The following is a 19,340-nucleotide window of genomic DNA, read 5'->3' as shown; positions in this document are numbered from 1 at the left end:
TGTGATCGGCGCAACTTGTGGGCCGAAGGGCCTGTTTGTGCTGTAGTGTTCTATGTTCTAAATGTGGGGTAGTAGGTTTGGGGATGGGGGGGGGGGGGGGCGCGGGGCAGGGGTAGGTGGAAAAGGTTGAGCGGGGGGGATCATCTTGCCACGTGTCCTGGCAATATCTGCCTCTCAACCATGTTCACCGAATGCTGGTGATCTGCTCAGGATCCCAGTCATGTTTGTGGGATCTTGCTGTGCTCACTCTGACTGCACCCCCCCCCCCCCACCCCCCACATGACAACCGTGACTATGTTGGCTGTAAAGTGAAGTCCTGAGGTGACGTGAGGATACAACCTCTCCCACCCCTATCTGCCCTCCATTCCCGAGGGTAGTTGAAAGTCAGCCACATTTCTGTGGCTCTGAAGGGCGGAGCTGACCTACACACAGAGATGTGGAACCCCGGCACCCGCCCCCCTACCTACACCCCCCCCCCCCCCCCCACCACTGGACACCCAGTCGATTTTTGTTCTCCCGATGGGTGCCACCCTTCTCCTTTAGTTTTCCTTTTGTTGTTGTGTTTACTTCCTGTTGATCCTCTCTCTGGTGGGAATAGTCAGAACTGCAGTCCAGAACTTCTGGTCTTTCAGAGACTCCAGGGGCTATGGGGGGGTGGGGGGAGGGCGGGAAAGTGAAGTGGAGGTGGAAGGTCAGCCATGATTGTGCCCGAACGGCAGGGCAGGCTTGATGGGCTGAGCGGCCTACTCCTTCTCCTGATCTTCAACAACCTAGTCCATTCTTCAAAGTAGAGGAGGCAATGGGCTAGTGGTATTATTGCTATACTATTAATCCTGAAATGCAACTAATGTTCTGGGGACCCGGGTTCGAATCCCGCCACGGCAGATGGTGGAATTTGAATTCATTAAAAAAATCTGGAATTAAGAATCTACTGATGACCATTAAACCATTGTCGGATAAACCCATCTGGTTCACTAATGTCCTTTAGAACAAAGAACAAAGATTTTATGAGGATGTGACTAGTGTGGTAGATAGAGGGGAACCGGTGGATAGAACAAAGAACAACACAGCACGGGAAACAGGCCCTTCGGCCCAACGAGCCCGCGCCGCCGTCCCACTGTCTCAGTGACCTATTCATTTAGGGAAGGAAATCTGCCGTCCTTACCCGGTCTGGCCTACATGTGATTCCAGAGCAATGCAGTTGACTCTCAACTGCCCTCTGAAATAGATATAGAGATATAGAATCCCTACAGTGCAGAAGGAGACCATTCAGCCCGTCGAATCTGCACCGAGCACAATCCCACCCAGGCCCTAATCCCGTAACCTCACATATTTACACCAGCTAATCTCCCTGACACAAAGGGGCAATTTAGCATGGCCAGTCCACCTAACCCGCACATCTTTGAAATGTGGGAGGAAACCGGAGCATCCGGAGGAAACCCACGCACACATGGGAGAACATGCAAACTCCACATAGATAGTGACCCGGAGCTGGAATTGAACCTGGGTCCCTGGTGCTGTGAGGGCGCAGTGCTAACCACTGTGCCATCGTGACTGAGTAAGCTACTCAGCTCTAGGGCATGGTCAACAAATGGTGGTCCAGCCAGCGATGCCCATGTCCCACCAATGAATCAAATAAGCTCAAGAGTAAAATCCTTCACTGATGAAGCCCAGGGTATAAAGTTCACTCGCAGGCGGAGAAGATATTTCCATCAAAACCTGCAATTATGTGCTCGCAATAAAGTACTTGTGAAATCTCGCAAAGTTTGCTGGTTCCTATAAACCCATTAAACTGACCATGTGATCCTCGCAGTTTATTCGGGAAAGTTAGCAACGGAAGGTGATTTTACTGTTTGCGTTTCCACCTAATGTTGTGGACAGTATTCTTTGGCCCTTTGCACAGAATTGAGTCCCCTCTGCCCGTGAATCTGATCTGGCAATGGGGGTGGGGGGGGGATGTGGGGGATAGGGTAGAAGCAGGATGGCGGGGGTGGGGGGGGGCGTGGTGGATGGCGGAGCGATGGTGTTATGGGTTTAACTGGGTGGTGTTATCGCTGGTTCAACCAGCGTTTAGAATTCAGGACCGGAAAAATGGTTTAACCGAAAGACAACAACATTAAGCTTAGTTTGCACAACCTACCCTTGTGAGTTAAAAAAATACTTAGCCAGAAGTTTCTTTGGATTCAAAGTCGTGCAAAGCTCTTTATAGTCACCCCATTAAGACCAATAAAACCAAGCGAACACTCTGGGAAGATTTATGGTTTAGTGCGTGACGCATTCCCCCCACCCCCCTCTCCGTAATAAACACTCAAGTGGCAGGAGAGGAGAACCTGGTTTGGAAGTTCCCCTCCACTATCCGGATGTGGAAATATATCGGCCGTTCCTTCACTGTCGCTGGGTCAAAATTCCGGAACTCCCTCCCTAACAGCACTGTGGGTGTACCTACACCACAGGGACTGCAGCAGGGGTTCAAGCAAATAGCTCACCACCACCTTCTCAAGAGCAACTAGGGATGGGTAATAAGTGCTGGCCAGCGACGCCCATGTCCCAGAAATGAATAAAAAAGTTGAAGAACGTCACCTCATGAACCCTGCATCTCATGAATCCTGCGTAATTTTTAAAATTAACCTGAATTAATTCATTTTAGACAGAACTAAGTGATCCCACAGCCAACAGATCAGATCTCAGTTCTGCATTCCTGCCACATTCAGCCGTGAATCATAGGGGTGGCACGGTGGCACAGTGCCCAGCACTGCTGCCTCCCAGTGCCAGGGACCCAGGTTCGATTCCCGGCTTCGGGTCACTGTCTGTGCGCAGTCTGCACGTTCTCCCTGTGTCTGCGTGGGTTTCCTCCGGGTGCTCCAGTTTCCTCCCACCCTCCAAAGCTGTACGGGTTAGGTGGATTGGCCATGCTAAATTGTCCCTTTGTGTCAGGGGGACTAGCTAGGGGAGATGCATGGGGCCAGTACTGAGAGAGTGCTGCACTGTCAGAGGGTCAGTGCTGAGGGAGTGCTGCACTGTCAGAGGGTCAGTGCTGAGGGAGTGCTGCACTGTCAGAGGGTCAGTGCTGAAGGAGTGCCACACTGTCAGAGGGTCAGTGCTGAAGGAGTGCCACACTGTCAGAGGGTCAGTACTGAGAGAGTGCTGCACTGTCAGAGGATCAGTACTGAGAGAGTGCTGCACTGTCAGAGGGTCAGTACTGAGGGAGTGCTGCACTGTCAGAGGGTCAGTACTGAGAGTGCTGCACTGTCAGAGGGTCAGTGCTGAGGGAGTGCTGCACTGTCAGAGGGTCAGTACTGAGAGTGCTGCACTGACAGAGGGTCAGTACTGAGAGTGCTGCACTGTCAGAGGGTCAGTACTGAGAATGCTGCACTGTCAGAGGGTCAGTACTGAAGGAGTGCTGCACTGTCAGAGGATCAGTACTGAGAGTGCTGCACTGTCAGAGGGTCAGTGCTGAGGGAGTGCTGCACTGTCAGAGGGTCAGTGCTGAGGGAGTGCTGCACTGTCAGAGGGTCAGTGCTGAGGGAGTGCTACACTGTCAGAGGATCAGTACTGAGAGTGCTGCACTGTCAGAGGGTCAGTGCTGAGGGAGTGCTGCACTGTCAGAGGGTCAGTACTGAGAGAGTGCTGCACTGTCAGAGGGTCAGTACTGAGAGAGTGCTGCACTGTCAGAGGGTCAGTGCTGAGGGAGTGCTGCACTGTCAGAGGGTCAGTACTGAGAGAGTGCTGCACTGTCAGAGGGTCAGTGCTGAGGGAGTGCTGCACTGTCAGAGGGTCAGTACTGAGGGAGTGCCGCAGTGTCAGAGGGTCAGTGCTGAGGGAGTGCCGCTCTGTCAGAGGGTCAGTACTGAGAGAGTGCCGCACTGTCAGAGAGTCAGTACTGAGGGAGTGCCGCACTGTCAGAGGGTCAGTACTGAGGGAGTGCCGCACTGTCAGAGGGTCAGTACTGAGGGAGTGCCGCACTGTCAGAGGGTCAGTACTGAGGGAGTGCCGCACTGTCAGAGGGTCAGTACTGAGGGAGTGCTGCACTGTCAGAGGGTCAGTACAGAGGGAGTGCCGCACTGTCAGAGGGTCAGTACTGAGGGAGTGCTGCACTGTCAGAGGGTCAGTACAGAGGGAGTGCCGCACTGTCAGAGGGTCAGTACAGAGGGAGTGCCGCACTGTCAGAGTGTCAGTACTGAGAGAGTGCCGCACTCTCAGAGAGTCAGTACTGAGGGAGTGCCGCAGTGTCAGAGGGTCAGTACTGAGAGAGTGCCGCACTGTCAGAGGGTCAGTACTGAGAGACTGCCGCAGTGTCAGAGGGTCAGTACTGAGGGTTCAATCAGACAGGGAAGGGATTGAAAAAGGTAATAATGATTCCCGATCATGTTGGTCCATTTCCTTCCTGTGTGGCATTTTCTAATCGTGCTTCTTCCTTGTTTTTTGCCTGTGTGTTTCAGCTGGGAGAGGGTGTTACTCCAGGGCAGGGTCTGGGAGTTGAAATCATCATCACCTTCCAGCTCGTACTGTGTGTCTTTGCAACGACTGACAAGCGAAGGTCGGACCTCTCTGGCTCAGGCCCTCTCGCCATCGGACTATCGGTCGTCATTGGTCACTTAATGGCGGTGAGTGAAACTTGGCAGAAACATCTGGCTGGGGTTAGCAAAGCCTTCCAAAACTGCGTTTCAACAACCTTCCAGCCAATAGTCTCAGCTGAATTGTCACATAAAGAGGACCAGCAGCGTGGAAGATTCCAGATGGTTCCAGGCTTATCCAACACGGAAGGCCATTCTGGCCCTCCAGGTCTCTGCTGTCACTGTGAAGGAACTACCATTCATGTCAGGAGGATTAGCTATGGTAAATGCATGGGGTTATGGGGATAGGGCCTGGGTGGGATTATGATGGATGCAGAGTCAATGGGCCGAATGGCCTTCTTCTACACTGTAGGATTCTATGATTCTGTGCTGCATTTTGGAAGGACCAACAAGGCTAGGGAATACACAATGAATGGCAGGACATTAGGAAGTACCGAGGGACCTTAGGGTGCGTGTCCAAAGATCCCTGAAGGTAGCAGGACAGCTAGATAAGGTGGTTAGGAAGGCAGATGGGATACTTGCCTTTATTAGCCCAGGCATACAATGCAAGATCAGAGAGGTTGTGATGGAGCTGTACAAGATGCTGGTTAGGTCACGGCTAGAGTATTGTGTGCAGTTCTGGTCACCACACTATAGGAGGGAAGTGATTGCGCTGGAGAGGGTGCAGAGGAGATCCACCAGGACGGTACCTGGGCTGGAGTGTTTCAGCTCTGAAGAGAGGCTGTTTAGGCTGGGGTTGCTCTCCGTAGAGCAGAGAAGGCCGAGGGGGACCTGATTGAGGTGCACACAATTATGAGGGACACAGATAGGGTGGATAGGAAGGAACTTTTCCCCTTAGTTGAGGGGTCAATAACAAAGGGGCAGAGATTTAAGAGAAGGGGCAGGAGATTTAGCGAGGATTTGAGGAAAACCCTCTTCACCCAGAAGATGATGGGAATCTCACTGCCTGAAAGGGTGGTAGAAGCAGGAACCTCACAACAAAGGGGTAAGTTTTTCACTCAGAGGGTGGTGGGTGGGTGGATTCGGCTGCCGTCGGTGGTGGTGGAGGCAAATTCTGGATGAGTCCATGGGACTTAATAGGATTGAGGGTTATACGTAAGCCTAGTAAGTAGGGATATCATCGGTGCAACTTGTGGGCCGAAGGGCCTGTTTGTGCTGTAGTTTTTCTATGTTCTATGTTCTAACATTTAAGAAGCATTTAGATGAGCGCTAGAAACACCCATAGTATACAAGGCAAGTGCTGGAAAATGGGATTAGAATAGATTGGAGTTTGATGGCTGGCACAGACATGATGGGCTGAAGGGTCTCTTTCTGTGCTGTAAACCTCTATGGCCGAAACCCTATCACCTCGCCCTCCCCAGAATGGAAATCTCCTACGATCTTCCCCAAGCGGAGCTGTAAACCCCCACCTACGGCTGCTGTCACTGCACACTGAAGATAGCAGTATCTACTGGGGAATCCATCATGAGAACTTTGCCCTACCATGAAATAATGTCATTGGGAGCATCTATAGATAAGGGCTGTGAGCCTGAGCGCCAGAGTGAAATAAAAACAGCAGAAACTGGATAAACTCAGCATCTGTAGAGAGAGAAACAGAGATAATGTCTCGGGTATGTGTGACACTTCCTCAGAACTTCTGTAGATGAGGCTGAAATAGGAGATACATTGCGTCTTTATCCAGAGATTGGTTAGAAGTCTGTGTGTTTGCATGTTCTCCCCATGTCAGTGTGGGATTCCTCCAGGCGCTCCAGTTTTCTCCCACAGTCCAAAGGTATGCAAGGTAGGTGGATTGGCCATGCTAAATTGCCCCTTAGTATCCAAAGATGTACAGGTTAGGTGGATTGGCCATGCTAAATTGCCCCTTAGTATCCAAAGATGTACAGGTTAGGTGGATTGGCCATGCTAAATTGCCCCTTAGTATCCAAAGATGTACAGGTTAGGGGATTGGCCTTGCTAAATTGCCTCTTAGTGTCCAAAGATGTGTAGGTTAGGTGGATTGGCCATGCTAAATTGCCTCTTAGTGTCCAAAGATGTGTAGGTTAGGTGGATTGGCCATGCTAAATTGCTCCTTAGTGTCCAAAGATGTGTAGGTTAGGTGGATTGGCCATGCTAAATTGCTCCTTAGTGTCCAAAGATGCACAGGTTAGGGGATTGGCCATGCTAAATTGCCCCTTAGTGTCCAAAGATGTGTAGGTTAGGTGGATTGGCCATCGTAAGTTGCCCCTTAGTGTCCAAAGGTGTGCAGGTTAGATGGATTGGCCATGGTAAATTGCCTCTTAGTATCCAAAGATGTATAGGTTAGGTGGATTGTCCATGATAAATTGCCCCTTGGTATCCAAAGATGTGCAGATTAGGTGGATTAAGTATGGTAAGTGTGTAGGATTCAGGGGATAGAACAGGGGAGAGGGCTTTGGTAAAATGCTCTGTCAGAGAGCCAGTGCTGACTCGATGGGCCGAATGGGGATTCTATGGTTCTGTAACATGGTAGCTAATAGCAGCTGGTGTGGTCAGGTGACGGAGGCTGTGTTTGTGTGTGCTATAACATCAGGGGGAGCACTTTCTGTGGAGATGGCCCTGTCAGAGTTAGTGAAGTGTTTTGATTTGATTTGTTATTGTCACATGTATTAGCATACAGTGAAAAGTATTGTTGTTCGCACACTATACAGACAAAGCATACCGTTCACAGAGGAGGAAAGGAGACGGTGCAGAGTGTAGTGTTACAGTCACAGCGAGGGTGTAGAGAAAGATCAACTTAATATAAGGTAGATCCATTCAAAAGTTTGACGGCAGCAGGGAAGAAACTGTTCTTGAGTCGGTTGGTATGTGACCTCAGACTTTTGTATCTTTTTCCTGAAGGAAGAAGGTGGAAGAGAGAATGTCCGGGGTGTGTGGGATCCTTAATTATGCTGGCTGCTTTGCCGAGGCAGCGGGAAGGGTAGACAGAGTCAATGGATGGGAGGCTGGTTTGTGTGATGGACTGGGCTACATTCATGCCCTTTTGTAGTTCCTTGCGGTCTTGGGCAGAGCAGGAGCCCATACCAAGCTGTGATACAACCAGAAAGGATGCTTTCTATGGTGCATCAGAGTCAGTGAAGTCATTGCTCGTTCTGGGCAGTTCTCTCGACCACACACAAACTCCTAGTTTAGGTGGATAATCCTGAGGGGTTTCCCAGTGTAGTCATTACTCCAACTCAATGCTGTCTTAAGAACTGTTAATTAAGGCCCTGAGGGGGGACCTGATAGGGCTGCATAGAACATAAACACTACAGCACAAACAGGCCCTTCGGCCCACAGGTTGCGCCGATCATATCCCTACCTCCCAGGCCTATCTATAACCCTCAATCCCATTAAATCCCAGGTACTCATCCAGAAGTCTCTTAAAAGACCCCAGCGAGTTCGCCTCTACTACCACCGACGGCAGCCGATTCCACTCACTCACCACCCTCTGAGTGAAAAACTTACCCCTGACATCTCCTCTGTACCTGCTCCCCAGCACCTTAAACCTGTGTCCTCTCGTAGCGACCATTTCAGCCCTGGGAAATAGCCTCCGAGAATCCACCCTAACTATTCCTCTCAACATCTTATAAACCTCTATCAGGTCGCCTCTCAACCTTCGTCTCTCCAGGGAGAAGAGACCCAGCTCCCTCAACCTATCTTCATAAGGCATGCCTCCCAATCCAGGCAACATCCTTGTAAATCTCCTCTGCACCCTCTCAATAGCTTCCACATCCTTCCTGTAGTGAGGCGACCAGAACTGCGCACAGTACTCCAAGTGGGGTCTAAAAAGGTACCCCAAGTACTCCAAGTGGGGTATGAAACATTTGCTGATCTCTGTATTGTTACTGTCTCTCCTTAGATCGGCTTCACCGGGTGCGGGATGAATCCGGCTCGGTCTTTCGGGCCGGCTGCTGTTACTGGAAACTTCAAGGATCACTGGGTGAGTTGGTGCCTGTCAGAACAAGAGACTGTTGGGTCCAATGAGCCAGTGGGCCTGGTGCGGTGTGGGGGGTGGGGGAGGGATGTGAGTAAATGGGGGGATGGGGGAGGGAGGTGTGTAAATGGGGGGGATGGGGGGAGGGATGGGAGTAAATGGGGGGGATGGGGGGAGGGAGGTGTGTAAATGGGGGGGATGGGGGGAGGGATAGGAGTAAATGGGGGGGGATGGGGGGAGGGATGTGAGTAAATGGGGGGGATGGGGGGAGGGAGGTGTGTAAATGGGGGGGATGGGGGGAGGGATGTGAGTAAATGGGGGGGATGGGGGGAGGGATGGGAGTAAATGGGGGGGATGGGGGGAGGGATGTGAGTAAATGGGGGATGGGGGGAGGGATGTGAGTAAATGGGGGGGATGGGGGGAGGGATGTGAGTAAATGGGGGGGATGGGGGGAGGGATGTGAGTAAATGGGGGGGATGGGGGGAGGGATGTGAGTAAATGGGGGGGATGGGGGGAGGGATGTGAGTAAATGGGGGGGATGGGGGAGGGATGTGAGTAAATGGGGGGGATGGGGGGAGGGATGTGAGTAAATGGGGGATGGGGGGAGGGATGTGAGTAAATGGGGGGGATGGGGGGAGGGATGTGAGTAAATGGGGGGGATGGGGGGAGGGATGTGAGTAAATGGGGGGGATGGGGGGAGGGATGTGAGTAAATGGGGGGGATGGGGGGAGGGACGTGAGTAAATGGGGGGGATGGGGGGAGGGATGTGAGTAAATGGGGGGATGGGGGAGGGATGTGAGTAAATGGGGGGGATGGGGGGAGGGATGTGAGTAAATGGGGGGATGGGGGGAGGGATGTGAGTAAATGGGGGGATGGGGGGAGGGATGTGAGTAAATGGGGGGATGGGGGGAGGGATGTGAGTAAATGGGGGGGATGGGGGAGGGATGTGAGTAAATGGGGGGGATGGGGGGAGGGATGTGAGTGAATGGGGGGGATGGGGGGAGGGACGTGAGTGAATGGGGGGATGGGGGGAGGGATGTGAGTAAATGGGGGGGATGGGGGGAGGGATGTGAGTAAATGGGGGGGATGGGGGGAGGGATGTGAGTGAATGGGGGGGATGGGGGGAGGGACGTGAGTAAATGGGGGGGATGGGGGGGAGGGATGTGAGTGAATGGGGGGGATGGGGGGAGGGATGTGAGTAAATGGGGGGAGGGATGTGAGTAAATTGGGGGGATGGGGGGAGGGATGTGAGTAAATGGGGGGGATGGGGGAGGGATGTGGGTAAATGGGGGGGATGGGGGAGGGATGTGAGTAAATGGGGGGAGGGATGTGAGTAAATTGGGGGGATGGGGGGAGGGATGTGAGTAAATTGGGGGGATGGGGGGAGGGATGTGAGTAAATGGGGGGATGGGGGAGGGATGTGAGTAAATGGGGGGATGGGGGGAGGGATGTGAGTAAATGGGGGGGATGGGGGGGAGGGATGTGAGTAAATGGGGGGATGGGGGGAGGGAGGTGTGTAAATGGGGGGGATGGGGGGAGGGATGTGAGTAAATGGGGGGGATGGGGGGGAGGGATGTGAGTAAATGGGGGGGATGGGGGGAGGGATGTGAGTAAATGGGGGGGGATGGGGGAGGGATGTGAGTAAATGGGGGGGATGGGGGAGGGATGTGAGTAAATGGGGGGGATGGGGGGAGGGATGTGAGTAAATGGGGGATGGGGGGAGGGATGTGAGTAAATGGGGGGGATGGGGGGAGGGATGTGAGTAAATGGGGGGGATGGGGGGAGGGATGTGAGTAAATGGGGGGATGGGGGGAGGGATGTGAGTAAATGGGGGGGATGGGGGAGGGACGTGAGTAAATGGGGGGGATGGGGGGAGGGATGTGAGTAAATGGGGGATGGGGGAGGGATGTGAGTAAATGGGGGGATGGGGGGAGGGATGTGAGTAAATGGGGGGGATGGGGGGAGGGATGTGAGTAAATGGGGGGGATGGGGGGAGGGATGTGAGTAAATGGGGGGGATGGGGGGAGGGATGTGAGTAAATGGGGGGGATGGGGGAGGGATGTGAGTAAATGGGGGGGATGGGGGGAGGGATGTGAGTAAATGGGGGATGGGGGGAGGGATGTGAGTAAATGGGGGGATGGGGGGGGGGATGTGAGTAAATGGGGGGGATGGGGGGAGGGATGTGAGTAAATGGGGGGGATGGGGGGAGGGATGTGAGTAAATGGGGGGGATGGGGGAGGGACGTGAGTAAATGGGGGGGATGGGGGGGAGGGATGTGAGTAAATGGGGGGATGGGGGAGGGATGTGAGTAAATGGGGGGGATGGGGGGAGGGATGTGAGTAAATGGGGGGATGGGGGGAGGGAGTGAGTAAATGGGGGGATGGGGGGAGGGATGTGAGTAAATGGGGGGATGGGGGGAGGGATGTGAGTAAATGGGGGGGATGGGGGGAGGGATGTGAGTAAATGGGGGGGATGGGGGGAGGGATGTGAGTGAATGGGGGGGATGGGGGGAGGGACGTGAGTGAATGGGGGGGATGGGGGGGGGATGTGAGTAAATGGGGGGGATGGGGGGAGGGATGTGAGTAAATGGGGGGGATGGGGGGAGGGATGTGAGTGAATGGGGGGATGGGGGGGGGACGTGAGTAAATGGGGGGGATGGGGGGGAGGGATGTGAGTGAATGGGGGGGATGGGGGGAGGGATGTGAGTAAATGGGGGGAGGGATGAGTAAATTGGGGGGATGGGGGGAGGGATGTGAGTAATGGGGGGGATGGGGGAGGGATGTGGGTAAATGGGGGGGATGGGGGAGGGATGTGAGTAAATGGGGGGAGGGATGTGAGTAAATTGGGGGGATGGGGGAGGGATGTGAGTAAATTGGGGGGATGGGGGGAGGGATGTGAGTAAATGGGGGGATGGGGGAGGGATGTGAGTAAATGGGGGGGATGGGGGGAGGGATGTGAGTAAATGGGGGGGATGGGGGAGGGATGTGAGTAAATTGGGGGGATGGGGGGAGGGACGTGAGTAAATGGGGGGCTGGGGGAGGGATGTGAGTAAATGGGGGGGATGGGGGGAGGGATGTGAGTAACTGGGGGGATGGGGGAGGGACGTGAGTAAATGGGGGGGATGGGGGTTGGGATGTGAGTAAATTGGGGGGCTGGGGGAGGGATGTGAGTAAATGGGGGCTGGGGGAGGGATGTGAGTAAATGGGGGGAGGGATGTGAGTAAATTGGGGGGATGGGGGGAGGGATGTGAGTAAATTGGGGGGTGGGGGGAGGGATGTGAGTAACATGGGGGGGAGGGATGTGAGTAAATGGGGGATGGGGGAGGGATGTGAGTAAATTGGGGGATGGGGGGAGGGATGTGAGTAAATGGGGGGAGGGATGTGAGTAAATGGGGGGATGGGGGGAGGGATGTGAGTAAATTGGGGGGATGGGGGGAGGGATGTGAGTAAATGGGGGGGATAGAACATAGAAAATAGAACATAGACATTACAGCGCCGAACAGGCCCTTCGGCCCACGATGTTGCGCCGACCAGTTAAAAAACAATGACCCTCTAACCTAAACCAATCCCTTTTCATCCATAAACCTATCCACGGATCTCTTAAATGCCCCCAAACTAGGCGCATTTACAACTGCAGCAGGCAGGGCATTCCAATCCCTCACCACCCTCTGGGTAAAGAACCTACCCCTGACATCTGTCCTATAACTACCCCCCCTTAGTTTAAAGCCATGCCCCCTCGTGCTAGCTTTCTCCATCCGAGGAAAAAGGCTATCACTGTCCACCCTATCTAAACCTCTAATCATCTTATATGTTTCAATAAGATCCCTCTTAGCCGCCTTCTTTCCAGCGAAAACAACCCCAAATCCCTCAGTCTCTCCTCATAGGATCTCCCCTCCATACCAGGCAACATCCTGGTAAACCTCCTCTGCACCCTCTCCAAAGCCTCCACATCCTTCCTGTAATGTGGGGACCAGAACTGCACACAGTACTCCAAGTGCGGCCGCACCAGAGTTGTGTACAGTTGCAACATGACGCTGCGACTCCTAAATTCAATCCCCCGACCAATAAACGCCAAGACACCGTACCGTGGGGGGAGGGACGTGAGTAAATGGGGGGATGGGGGGAGGGATGTGAGTAAATGGGGGGGATGGGGGGAGGGATGTAAGTAAATGGGGGGATGGGGGGAGGGATGTGAGTAATTGGGGGGGATGGGGGGAGGGATGTGAGTAAATTTGGGGGATGGGGGAGGGACGTGAGTAAATGGGGGGGATGGGGGGAGGGATGTGAGTAAATGGGGGGATGTGGGGAGGGATGTGAGTAAATGGGGGGGATGGGGGGAGGGATGTGAGTAAATGGGGGGGATGGGGGGAGGGATGTGAGTAAATGGGGGGGATGGGGGGAGGGACGTGAGTAAATGGGGGGATGGGGGAGGGACGTGAGTAAATGGGGGGGATGGGGGGAGGGATGTGAGTGGATGGGGGGAGGGATGTGAGTAAATGGGGGGGATGGGGGGAGGGACGTGAGTAAATGGGGGGATGGGGGAGGGATGTGAGTAAATGGGGGGGATGGGGAAGGGATGTGAGTAAATGGGGGGATGGGGGGATGGATGTGAGTAAATGGGAGGATGGGGGGAGAGAAATGAGTGGATGGGGTGTATGCAGGGGGGGCATCAGGAATTGGGGAGACGCTGTTAGAAACACCAACCCTTTCAACAACATCCACATTCTTTCTTTTTACTCATTCATCGGACATGGGTGTTGCTGGCTGGGCTAGCATTCAGTAGACCATAAGTCATTGGGTCAGGATTAGGCCACTCGGCCCATCGAGTCTGCTCTGCCATTCAATCATGACTGGTATTTTTCTCATCCCCATTCTCCTGCCTTTTCCCCATAACCCCTGATCCCCTGATTAATCGGGTTCCTATCTATCTCTGTCTTAAATGACCCGGCCTCCACAGCCTTTTGTGGCAAAGAGTTCCACACATTCCCCACTCTCTGGCTGAAGAAATTCCTCCTCATCTCTGTTTTAAAGGATCGTCCCTTTACCCTGAGGTTGTGCCCCCTGGTTCTAGTTTTTCCCATTAGTAGAAACATCCTCTCCACGTCCACTCTATCCAGGTCTCGCAGTATCCTGTAAGTTTCAATAAGATCCCCCCCTATATCCAACAAGTACAGACCCAGAGTCCTCAACCGTTCCTCATACGACAAGCCCTTCATTCCAGGGATCATTCTTGTGAACCTCCTCTGGACCCTTCCCAAGGCCAGCACATCCTTCCTTAGATAAAGGGCCCAAAACTGCTCACAATACTCCAAATGGGGTTTGACCAGAGCCTGATACAGCCCCAGAAGTACATCCCTGCTCTTGTATTCTAGCCCTCTCGACATGAATGCTAACATTACATTTGCCTTCCTAACTGCCGACTGAACCTACACGTTAACCTTAAGAGAATGTTGAAAATGACTCCCAAGTCCCTTCTTTTCTGTCTCCTCTCTCCCCGGTCCCTTCCAATATCTTCACCTCTTCCCCGTCTCTCAAAAGAACAATGAAAATTACAGCACAAGGAAAAGGCCCTTCGGCCCCCAAGCCTGCACCAACCATGGTGCCCAACTGAACTAAAACCCCCTACCCTTCCGGGGACCATATCTCCCTGTTCCTATCCTATTCATGTAGTTGTCAAGATGCCCCATAAAACTCACTACCGTATCTGTTTCCATTACCTCCCCCGGCAGCTAATTCCAGGCATCCACCACTCTTGTAAAAAACCTGCCTCGTACATCTCCTTTAAACCTTGCCCCTCGCACCTTAAACCTGTGTCCCCTAGTAATTGACTCTTCCACCTTGGGAAAAAGCTTCCGACTATCCACTCTGTCCATGCCTCTTGTAATCTTGTAGACTTCGATCAGGTCATCCCTCAATGTCAGTTGTCCAGTGAGAACAAACCAAGTTTAACATAAGAACATAAGAAATAGGAGCAGGAGTAGGCCATCTAGCCCTTCGAGCCTGCCCCGCCATTCAATAAGATCATGGCTGATCTGTCGTGGCTCAGTTCCACTTTCCTGCCCTCTCCCCATAACCCTTAATCCCCTCTCTTATCAAAAACCCATCAACCCGCTTCTTAAAAATATTTAGCGAGGCAGCCTCCACCACTTCAACGGGTAGAGAATTCCAGAGATTCACCACCCTTTGAGTGAAGAAGTTCCTCCTCAACTCCGTTCTAAACCGCCTCCCCTTTATCTTGAGGCTGTGCCCCCTAGTCCTACTGTCTTTTTTGAGCGGGAAGAGTCTCTCCACCTCTATCCTATCCATCCCATTCATCATCTTATACATCTCAATGAGATCTCCCCTCATTCTTCTAAACTCTAACGAGTACAAGCCTAGTTTATTCAGCCTCTCCTCATAGCTCAATCCCCTCAACTCCGGTATCAGCCTAGTAAACCTCCTCTGCACTCCCTCCAGGGCCAAAATATCCTTGCGCAGGTGCGGCGCCCAAAACTGCACACAGTACTCCAGCTGCGGCCTCACCAATGCCCTATACAGCTGCAGCAAGACCTCCCTACTTTTATATTCAATCCCCCTCGCTATGAAGGCCAGCATCCCATTCGCCTTCCTGACCACCTGCTGCACCTGCAGGCTGGGTTTTTGCGACTCATGCACAAGGACCCCGAGGTCCCTCTGCACCGTCGCCTGCTGCAGTTTTTCGCCACGTAAGTAATAGTCCTTCCTACCATTCTTCCTACCAAAGTGGACCAAGTTTCTCCAACCTCGCCTCATAGCTAATGCCCTCCATACCAGGGCAACATCCTGGTAAATCTTTTCTGCGCCCTCTCCAAAGCCTCCACATCCTTCTGGTAGTGTGGCGACCAGAATTGAACAACATATTCCAAGTGTGGCCTAACTAAGGTTCTATAAAGCTATAACGTGACTTGCCAATTTTTAAACTCAATGCCTCGGCCGATGAAGGCAAGCACGCCGTATGCTTTCTTGACTACCTTCTCTATCTGCGTTTCAGTGATCGGTGTACCTGTACACCCGGATCCCTCTGCCTATCAATACTCTTAAGAGTCCTGCCATTTACATTTATGAACCGTCTCCTGGGGAAGGAATCTCCCCAATATGTAGATAGGCCAACTAGAGGTGAGGCTATATTGGACTTGGTGCTGGGAAATGAGCCGGACCAGGTGCTAGACTTGGAAGTTGGTGTGCTTTTTGGTGATAGTGACCACAATTCGGTTACGTTCACCTTAGTGATGGAAAGGGATAGGCATGAACCTCGGGTCAGTAGTTTTAGCTGGGGGAAGGGTAATTATGAGGCCATTAGGAGAGAATTAGGAAGCATTGATTGGACTAGGAGGTTACAGGGACTAGGAACGTCTGAAATGTGGAGTTTTTTCAAGGAGCAGCTACTGTGGGTCTGTGATAGGTATGTCCCTGTCAGGCAAGGAGGAATTGGTAGGGCTAGGGAACCGTGGTGCACAAAAAAAGTTGATGTGTTGGTTAGGAAGAAGAAGGAGGCCTATGTTCGGATGAGGCTTGAGGGCTCAGGTAGTGCAGTAGAAAGCTTTAGATTGGCTAGGAGGGAGTTGAAGAGGGAGTTAAGAAGGGCTAGAAGAGGGCATGAGATGACTTTGGCTGATAGGATTAAGGAGAATCCTAAGGCGTTCTATAGGTATGTCAAGAACAGAAGGTTGGTCAGGGCAAGATTAGGGCCAGTTACAGACAGTAGGGGGAAGTTGTGTGTGGAACCGGAAGAGATTGGAGAGGCATTGAACCATTATTTCTCTTCGGTGTTCACGCAGGACGATATGAATGTAGCTGAGGAGGTCACTGGGGTGAAGGGGTGTAAAATAGAAAGTATTGTAGTTGATACAGAGGATGTTTTGGATATTCTAGAGGGGTTGAAAATAGATAAGTCCCCTGGTCCGGACGGGATTTACCCTAGGATTCTATGGGAGGCAAGAGAGGTGATTGCAGAGCCACTGGCTCCGATCTTCAGGTCGTCGTTGGTCTCTGGTATAGTACTGGAAGATTGGAGGACAGCGAATGTTGTCCCATTGTTTAAGAAGGGGAGCAGAGACTTCCCTGGGAATTACAGACCAGTGAGTCTTACTTCTGTAGTGGGCAAGGTTTTAGAAAGAATTATTAGGGATAGGATTTATAGTTATTTGGAGAGTAATGAATTGATTAGAGATAGTCAGCATGGTTTTGTAGCGGGAAGGTCGTGCCTCACTAACCTTATTGAGTTCTTTGAGAAGGTGACCAAAGAGGTGGATAGGGGTAAGGCAGTAGATGTGGTATATATGGATTTTAGTAAGGCGTTTGATAAGGTTCACCATGGTATGCTTCTGCAGAAAATGCAGATGTATGGGATTGGTGGTAATTTAGGTACTTGGATCAGGAATTGGTTAGCAGATAGGAGACAGAGGGTGGTGGTTGATGGTAATTATTCATCATGGAGTGCGGTTACGAGTGGTGTGCCTCAGGGATCTGTTTTGGGGCCACTGCTGTTTGTAATCTTTATTAATGATCTGGATGAGGGTATAGTTGGGTGGATTAGTAAGTTTGCTGATGACACCAAAGTCGGAGGTGTGGTAGATTGTGAGGAAGGGTGTCGAAGTTTGCAGGGTGACTTGGACAGGTTGCAGAGCTGGGCCGCGAGGTGGCGGATGGAGTTTAATGCGGAGAAGTGTGAGGTAATCCATTTCGGTAGGAATAACAGATGTGTTGAGTATAGGGCTAACGGGAGGACTTTGAATAGAGTGGAGGAGCAGAGGGATTTAGGTGTATGTGTACATAGATCCCTGAAAGTTGGGAATCAAGTAGATAAGGTTGTTAAGAAGGCGTACGGTGTCTTGGCGTTTATTGGTAGGGGGATTGAATTTAGGAGTCGCAGCGTCATGTTGCAACTGTACACAACTCTGGTACGGCCGCACTTGGAGTACTGTGTGCAGTTCTGGTCCCCACATTACAGGAAGGATGTGGAGGCTTTGGAGAGGGTGCAGAGGAGGTTTACCAGGATGTTGCCTGGTATGCAGGGGAGGTCCTATGAGGAGAGACTGAGGGATTTGGGGTTGTTTTTCACTGGAAAGAAGGCGGCTAAGAGGGGATCTTATAGAAACATATAAGATGATTAGAGGTTTAGATAGGGTGGATGGTGATAGCCTGTTTCCTCGGATGGAGAAATCTAGCACGAGGGGGCATGGCTTTAAATTAAGGGGGGGTAGTTATAGGACGGATGTCAGGGGCAGGTTCTTTACCCAGAGGGTGGTGAGGGATTGGAATGCCCTGCCTGCTGCAGTTGTAAATGCGCCTAGTTTGGGGGCGTTTAAGAGATTGGTGGATAGGTTTATGGACGAAAAGGGATTGGTTTAGGTTAGAGGGTCAATGTTTTTTTTTAAAAATAAGACTGGTCGGCACAACATTGTGGGCCGAAGGGCCTGTTCCGTGCTGTAATGTTCTATGTTCTATGTTCTCCTGCTAATTCCTGTGCTGTTTATTGTCCCCCCGCCAGTTGTACTGGGTGGGCCCCATCATCGGGGGGCTCGCCGCCGCGTTGAGCTATGACTTCCTGCTGACCTCCAGCTGCGGCAACATGTCCGAGCGGCTCAAGGTGCTGACCAACGGGCAGGCGGAAGAGTACGATGTGGAAGCAGAGGAGGACAGCGCCAGGATAGAGATGAAGCCAAAGTAAACTCAACAAGAAGAGAAAGTAAAGGAGAAGGGTGGCACCCATTGAGAAAAGAAAAATCGAATGGGTGTCTGGTGGTGGTGGTGGGGGGGGGTGGGGTTCGGGGGGAGGGAAGGGGTGGTGGGGGGGGTGTGGGGGGAGGGGGAATGAGGGTGGGGGGAGGGGAGGGGCGCCGGGCTTTCTCATCTCTTGCGCACGTCGGCTCCGCACTTTTCCGGTTGGGAGATGTTGGGATCGTGGAGGCAGAATGGGAAGTCCCAGCCTCTTCCTCCACTTTCAAATCTGGTGGAATCTCGGCCACCTCCCCTCCCCTCCCCCCTCCCGCCCCCCCCAAGCCTTGGCCGCACTGACGGGGGAGGGGGCAGGGGTGCCACATCGCCGAGAGCGCTGTCTTTCGAGCGAGACTTCGAACCCGGGCCCCGATTCCACTGCGGTTGGACTTGTTTTGATCGCGGGTCCCTAACTTCTCGCAACCCAGAACGGGTTGGGTCTGGATCCTTCGCCTCGCTCACTCTACAAGCAGAACCCTTCTCAAATTTCAACTTTACCTCACATCCAGACGGCAGGATCTGCCGTCGTTCAGCACCTAACTGGTGGCCTTAACCGTCGGGGTATTTTTGATGTGCAAGGAAGGAATTTTGGGATCCAATTTACACACGAGAGAAAAAAAAAAACCAGAAAGGAAATCAGTGATCAGATAAGGCGTTTTTTTCTTTAACTTGTGGGATTAACGTTAGCCCAGGGCGTGAGGATGGGGAGAATGTGGGCCCAGTGAAGCCTCTCTTTTTACGGGAGGCCTCGGAGATTTTACATTCACGTGAGCAGGCAGGCAGGAACCGACTTTAACATCTTAAACTGGAAGTGCCCCTGACGGTGCAGCTCTCCCTCGGCACTGCACCGGGATTGTTGAGCACAGGGGTTACAGGCTCCCTACAGCGCAGAAGGAAGCCGTTCGGCCCATCAAACCTGCACCGACCACAATCCCACCTCGGCCCTATCCCTGTAACCCCACGCATTTACCCTGCTAATCCCTCTAACCCACGCACGCCCCCCCCCCGGGACACTAAGGGGCAAATTTAGCACGGCCAATTCACCTAACCAGGACCCCTTTCGGATTGTGGGAGGAAACTGGAGCACCCTGAGGAAGACAC

At 52.6% G+C, this 19,340-nt stretch overlaps 1 protein-coding gene across 1 annotated transcript in view; it reads left to right on the top strand.

Annotated features, from left to right (window-relative positions):
- The window catches only part of aqp1a.1 (aquaporin 1a (Colton blood group), tandem duplicate 1), a 31,934-nt gene extending 13,665 nt beyond the window's left edge, over positions 1-18,269 (top strand). The window contains exons 2-4 of the mRNA XM_080213561.1: positions 4,440-4,604; positions 8,431-8,511; positions 18,013-18,269. Coding sequence (XP_080069687.1) covers positions 4,440-4,604; positions 8,431-8,511; positions 18,013-18,192 — 426 coding nt within the window. The 3' untranslated portion in view covers positions 18,193-18,269. The remainder of the gene's footprint in view (positions 1-4,439; positions 4,605-8,430; positions 8,512-18,012) is intronic.
- The last annotated feature ends 1,071 nt before the right edge of the window (positions 18,270-19,340 follow it).

Source organism: Carcharhinus amblyrhynchos, chromosome 2, assembly GCF_965287045.1.
Source record: "Carcharhinus amblyrhynchos chromosome 2, sCarAmb.v2.hapA, whole genome shotgun sequence".
In the NCBI taxonomy this organism is placed as follows: domain Eukaryota; kingdom Metazoa; phylum Chordata; class Chondrichthyes; order Carcharhiniformes; family Carcharhinidae; genus Carcharhinus; species Carcharhinus amblyrhynchos.
Note: the sequence above shows the minus strand (reverse complement) of the source record. Positions and strands in the feature narration are given on the sequence as shown.